General features: G+C 42.3%; 1 protein-coding gene and 1 long non-coding RNA gene across 2 annotated transcripts; both read left to right on the plus strand.

The window, feature by feature from the left end:
* Positions 1-836, plus strand: LOC129775332 (uncharacterized). Its single transcript, XR_008742929.1, has 3 exons — positions 1-100; positions 196-410; positions 471-836. It is a non-coding gene; the product is annotated as an uncharacterized LOC129775332 (long non-coding RNA).
* Positions 837-2242: 1406 nt separating this feature from the next.
* On the plus strand, positions 2243-3501 carry LOC129777925 (RIP-like protein). Its single transcript, XM_055784514.1, has 2 exons — positions 2243-2588; positions 2642-3501. The coding sequence occupies exons 1-2, from the start codon at positions 2469-2471 to the stop codon at positions 3137-3139; spliced, it is 618 nt and encodes a 205-aa protein (XP_055640489.1). The 5' UTR covers positions 2243-2468; the 3' UTR covers positions 3140-3501.
* The last annotated feature ends 3004 nt before the right edge of the window (positions 3502-6505 follow it).

Raw genomic sequence — 6505 nt, forward strand, 5'->3', positions numbered from 1 at the left:
AGCAGCGATCGCAAAGTAATTCATAACAAGTGTTTTTTTTTGTTGCGAATATTACGTGTTCTGCTACATTTTATTTGAAAATATGTCAATAATACGTGAGGTAGAGGAGTTAGTGAACCATTAAATTTAAAATAACGGAACTAGTACCCAGGATGTGTTGTTTCTGTGTTGCTTTTTAAAATGGTCTTTTTACAGCGGCCCGACTGCGAAGGAAAACATATCCCACAAATTATCATCCCATCGATCCCCAAGGGATGTGGCTATTCGGAAGAAACGGCTTCGATTCCTTGGACAGAACCTAAACAGCAATACTCAACACATATACATTTGCTCGCTTCACTTCAGTCCAGATTGTTTCATTCATATCGATGGCTTGGAAGTACAATATCGTCGAAAACTGATACATACATGTAAATTTGAACAAATCCATATTATAGTTACAATTATTACACAAAAATGTTTATTTTTAGCTGTTCCTACTGCCAGAAAGGCCAACGATTCTCATGCCTCGGGAAATCAAAACGGACGGCTCGCCGAAAGGTCTTGATTGACATTAAGCAAGAGTAAAAAATCCTAAATCATTCATAATATCCGCGGAGTTGGTCCAGTTTTCTAATTGGACGAAACATGACTATCCCGAGAGGGATATTCCATCAAATGAAATCAGGAGCAGAACTATCAACATCTCTAATGAAAAACCTAGTGATTCTGCTAGTTCTGCAAGCTTAATTCAAGCACTGCAGTAGGAGGTATCGGAGAGCTACAGAGAACTTCAGGAAGCTAAACTCTGAATTATCGAACCACAATTTCCCCTAGGTTTTGATCTAAATAGATTATCTTTACGTAGCAATGAATAAATGTAAACATTTAGCTAAAATACAAAAGAAATACACTTATTTAGACAAATTCATTATACCGCTCCATGATACTTGCAAAGCTAACACGTCACAGCCTCACTGTTACTGATGCACGAGTCAGTCCCGACAACCTTTTCATAAACGTACCCTGACGGCCACCTTAATTGACGAATTTACGCAAAGCTGAATCAGCTCATGCGAAACCTACATTAGAGCTCAGAACTACAAAAGTGAGGGTGTTTGTTTATTTTACGCACTGAAAAGCGCGATTCGGTCGTAATTATTAATTTTATTTTTATTTAGATTCATTTCAGCCACTAAATGTCATCAGTATATGGTTAGAAAATTATTGTTTTGTATATTGCCGATGGTTTCAACAAGCGATTTTACCAAAGTCATAGATAATCTTCGGAAATTTTAGGTTTGATGATGCATACCGGTTATGATACTATGGATAATTGCGATGAAATCGATATCATATCAAATTGGCTGATATCATTGATTATGTAGGGGCCGATACGAGAAGGATTTGCAGTATTTTTAGAGCAAAACACCCTATTCGTCGTTTACATAGTTGAAAAAAATTAAAGTTACAATACTTATAACAAGCATTCCTCGTAATATACGTAGCACATTGTAAAATGATGATTTTCTAACCTTTTCAGCGTGGAAAGAATACATGAAACCGGGAAATTTGAAGATAAATTCAGATTTTTCTAGAAACTTTGAACGAATTTCATACAAAAAAAAAACATCCTCATTTTACTCGCTGCGCCATCTGGTTGTAAATCCAACGTAAATTCGTCAATAGTGTGCATCCATTATCTCGGTTTGTTCACATTTGTTACATTGGATCTTTTCAAAGGTTACGTGAGAAATAAAGTTGAAACAAAATAGCAACAGTAATAAAGCAAGCCCCTCGTAGGAAAATAATCCGCGATGACGAACATCGATGTCGACATCTGGTGGTGATATCAGTTTAGTGATGCAATATAATTTCTATCGGATAAGCAAGCCCGAAAGCAGTTTCAAATTGTTAAAAATTGAATGAAAATTTTCATTTCATGTTACTATATTACGTTGAACACTTAGCACAAATTATTGTTCAATCATTATTATATGAATTCACTGATACTGTCTCTCAAACAAATTGTCATAATTTCAAATTATTTTCAAACAAAATTTTTGTTCAGAATTTTTCTTAATTTGGGAATCGGCGTGTTACTTTTTCATGTAAAGTGCATGTATGACAGTGAAAAGATGATTTGCATTCATAATTTTTATTTTCGAAATGTGTGATTATTGCACCTAACAACTCAAGATCATTTTCGCTTCACAAATTGAACACACGAATCCCAATGTACGCGAGCAATGCTTCACTTCTTCTTGCTCATCGATTATTATTCGGAATTAACGAAACGTCAACAACAGCTGTTTTTGCACTCACATTTTGCGCCCATTTTCAGCCTTGTTTTGTTTGTAACATCATCAGCTTGTTCTTGTGTGGTGGAATAAGCAGTGTTTGAACAGCAATTGTATTTGTATGTAAAATTTATAGTTTTATAATATTTAGTACCTTTTGAAGTTGTTTCGAGCGCCCAGTCATCTAAAATGGAAGTTATGAGCTCTCCTCCAATCTATCATACCAGCAGCGCTCAGAAGATGCGCTCCAAAAATGCGGCCCATCGTTTCAAATATGGTTCCCCGAAGCTGGTAGAAATGATGCGAGAGGTAATTTTATTCGTTTTACAATTGAATTTACCAGTAACCTGAACCGTTGGTAGAAATGTCGTCTTAGAATCAAGGAAGCACGCAATGAACAGATTTTCCGGAAGCGCAACATAGTGCAAGAGGAGAAAGCCTTGCTGGAGTCGATTGTCCGCCAGGAGTTATCTGAGCTTGAGAAAGACATCGAATTGCAGGAACTTATCTTCCAGGAGTTGATATCGGAAACGAATGAGTGGCTTTTCGAGGAGTATGAGAAATCGGAAACTTACATGATTAATGGATTCGACCAGGAAGCTATATTCTGTCCTGTTTGCCAGAAGAATGAGATTGGAAAATTGGAAGCAGGTCTTCTCCAGTGTCTATGTGGAATTAAGATTAGATTTTCAGGAAGCATTGAACAATTTGCAATCAACCTAAAGAATACAATTGCAGAGCATGAAATTCGATGTGCAGCCAAGATGCAATTTTTCCTAGAACCTGTATTAGGTTCTGACGCTGGCCAGTTGAATGCATATTGTCCAGTATGTGACTACTGCAAAATGTTTACCGATTAACTCAGGAATGTTATTCCTATGTTTTGTTATCTACTTTTGATTATATTATTTTGCCTTGATCTATAATTTTTTTTTGAATAAACGACGATTTTGATTGAAGCATATTCAACTATAAGGTAGTTTTGTTATTTTAGTGAATAAAAAGTTGAATGCATCAACAAGTCTTATTTGTAAAGCGTTTTTATTCCACCAGAAAATTCATCGCCATTTTCGCTTCACAGAATGGTATTAAAGAATGCATCATTGTGCTAATTTCAAAACCGATCGGATCCCGGAATAGGGTGAATGCCACGCTGGATTTGATAATGTTATAATTTCTTGTTTAGTTGAATAAAACACGTCTTGGTTGAACAAATGAACAATTACGAATGAGGTATATTTCTGATTATTCTAATGACATAAATATTCGTAGCTTACTACGACCAGTTCTGTTTCTACAACAACACTCCTCCTAAACGGTTACGGTCAGTCCAATCAGCTTGGCTAACTTCTCCAGTCTAATGCGCTGCAATGGTTTTGTCATGAGGTCTGCTACCATATCTTCAGACGGGAAGTAGACACACTTCATCTCTTGCTTCTCTATCAGGTTTTGAGTAAAATGAAACTTCGTGGCTATGTGTTTCATCTTCCTCGTTAGCTTCTCTTTCCATAATCTTCTGGCAACTTTGGTTGTCTTCGTGGATGACTACTTGCTGCTCATCGTTCAGCTCTTGCAGCAGTAACTTCAACCACAGAGCTTCTTGTGCAGCCTCAGCCAGGGCGATGAACTCTGCTTCAGCGGTTGATAGGGCCACACAGGTTTGTTTACGACAAGCCCAGCTCACCGTTCCTCCATTAACCTTGAAAGCGAATCCGCTGTGTGATTTTCGGTCATCTCGATTTTCAGCCCAGTCAGCATCCGAATAACCGATGATGGTTCCGGTTTCACCCTTCTTGCTCAAACGTAGCCGATCGTCCCCTTGAGATACCGCACCACGCGCTTGAGTTCATTTCAGTCCTCTTGGGTGGGATGATTTGTCATCCTGCTCAAGATGGATACAGCAGTCGAAATGTCAGGTCGTGTGTTTACAGCTATATACAGGACCTTCCCAATCAGCTTCTGGTATTCGGTGTTGCTAGCTAGTGGGATCCCTTCGTTCTCGCTCTTGAAGTATCCTGGATCCAACGGAGTTTTGGCGATCTTAGCATCCGTCAGTCCGTTTGACTCCACGACTTGAATATACTTCTGCTGGCTCAAGAAGTAGTCTCCGTGATGGTCCTTTTCGATTTCCATGCCCAGGTAATAACGGATGTCACACAGCTCGCTGATCTCGAACGACCTCTTGAGACTTCCAACAAGTGCAGCAATCATTTTCGGATCTTCACTCGCTATCACCAGGTCGTTAACGTATACGAGCACGTAACACCATCGTCCATTTCACTGCTTACGGCACAAACACGGATCGGATGTACATCGTTGAAACTGCTGCCGCTCCAACTCTTCATGTAGTCGTTGGTTCCATGCCCTCGCCGCTTGTTTCAACCCGTACAAGCTTCGGTTCAGTCGGCATACCTTGCGCTTCTTGCTGTACGAATCCGCTTGGCTGCCGCATGAATATCTCCTCCTCAAGATCGCCATTCAAGAATGCGGTCTTGACATCGTACTGCTTCACGGCCATCTTCTTCTTCGCTGCGACTGCCATCAACGTGCGGAAAGTGGTTTGCTGAACTACCGGAGCGAACACTTCGTCGTAGTCCGATCCATACTGTTGGCTGAAACCTTGGGCAACCAAACGAGCTTTGAATCGAACCACTTCTCCGTTGATGTCTCGCTTAAGCTGGTACACCCACTTGCATCCTACAGCTTTCCGTCCTGGAGGGAGATCAGCCAACGTCCAGGTCCTGTTGGCGTGAATCGACTCCAATTCCTCCGTCATAGCCTGCTTCCAGTTTTCCGCGTACGGCGAAGCCATCGCGTCCCTGTAGCTCTTCGGTTCATCCGATGCTGCCGATCCATGGTTCGAATCCAACGCCAAGCATTGATGGGGACCGTCGTCCTCATCACTGGAATCCTCGACGTCTCGCGGTGCATCGGATCTGACCTGTGGATTAGGATTGACGGGGAGACATTTGCTCTGAACGTGAAAGTCTTTATACTTTCCTGGAAGTACGTGCTCCCTTCCGCTGCGCCTCAACACCTGTGACCGAGGTGGATTTGAAAATTTTTCGCGGAGAGAGCACAGTCACATCGTCAGAGTCAGTAGAGGTGTCATTGTCGTCTTCGTCTTCTGAGATTTCCTCTGCGGTTTCATATGCAGCCTCATCGAACTCTTGATCAGTAGGAACAGCCATCGATGGAACGCTTCCGAAGTCAACCGGAACCACAGTTCGTTGTTGGTTTGCTGGAAGTCCCTTTTCGCCGATGCACTCGTCGATGAAACACACCTCTCTGCTCTTCAGGAAGCACTTCGTCTTGGGATCACACAAACGGTAGCCTTTTGTCTCCTCCTCAAATCCAGTCAATATACACGGTCTCGACTTTGGATCCCATTTCTGTCGTTTCTGTTTGGGCACTTGCACCATGGCCTTCGTTCCAAATACCCTGACATGGGAAATGTCCGGTTTCCGTCCGCTCCAGACCTCTTCGGGAGTCAAGTCATGCCCACGAGTCGGAGATCGGTTCACGAGATAAACCGCCGCAGCCGTTGCCTCTGCCCAGAAGGATTTCGGAAGATTTGCCTCGAATAACATACAACGTGCCCGTTCGGTAATCGTCCTGTTGGCACGCTCCGCCAGTCCGTTCTGCTCCGGCGTATAATCATTGGTTGTTTGGTGCCGTATTCCCATCTTTTTCTAGAAATTCTGAAACCCGTTATTGGTATACTCCTTACCATTATCTGTTCGCAGGATTTTTATCTTCCGCTCGCACTGGCGCTCCGCTTGTGCTTGGAATTCCTTGAACCGACCAAGGACCTCCTCTTCAGATTTTGTCTTCAAGAAGTACACGAAAATCTTCTGTGATCGATCGTCTATGAATGTAACATAATAACGGCTTCCAGATGGTGACGGTACCTCCATTGGTCCTGCTATATCTGAGTGGATCACTTCCAGTAAGTCCTCTGCTCTCGATCCGCTCTTGCTAAACGGAATACGGGTCTGCTTCCCCATTGGACACACGGTGCAATCGCTACGGTTTTCGCTTGAAATTTGTATTCCGCTCGCAACGCCATTCGCCAGCTTCTTCACGCTGTTGTAGTTGAGATGCCCCATCCGCTTGTGCCAGGTTTCTACAGATGCACTGCCGGAGCTCAACATTGCTCGACCAGCTCTAGGACCAGCCTCTTCCAACTGCGCCAGCTTGAATAGATCATTCTCAATGACTCCGGT

The sequence above is a fragment of the Toxorhynchites rutilus genome, chromosome 3 (genome assembly GCF_029784135.1).
Source record: "Toxorhynchites rutilus septentrionalis strain SRP chromosome 3, ASM2978413v1, whole genome shotgun sequence".
Lineage (NCBI taxonomy): Eukaryota > Metazoa > Arthropoda > Insecta > Diptera > Culicidae > Toxorhynchites > Toxorhynchites rutilus.

Coding starts and splice junctions, on each gene's coding strand:
- LOC129777925 (XM_055784514.1), top strand. CDS start 2,469: ATGGAAGTTATGAGCTCTCCTCCAATCTATCATACCAGCAGCGCTCAG. Junction 2,589..2,641: donor TGGTAGAAATGATGCGAGAG/GTAATTTTATTC, acceptor AACCGTTGGTAG/AAATGTCGTCTTAGAATCAA.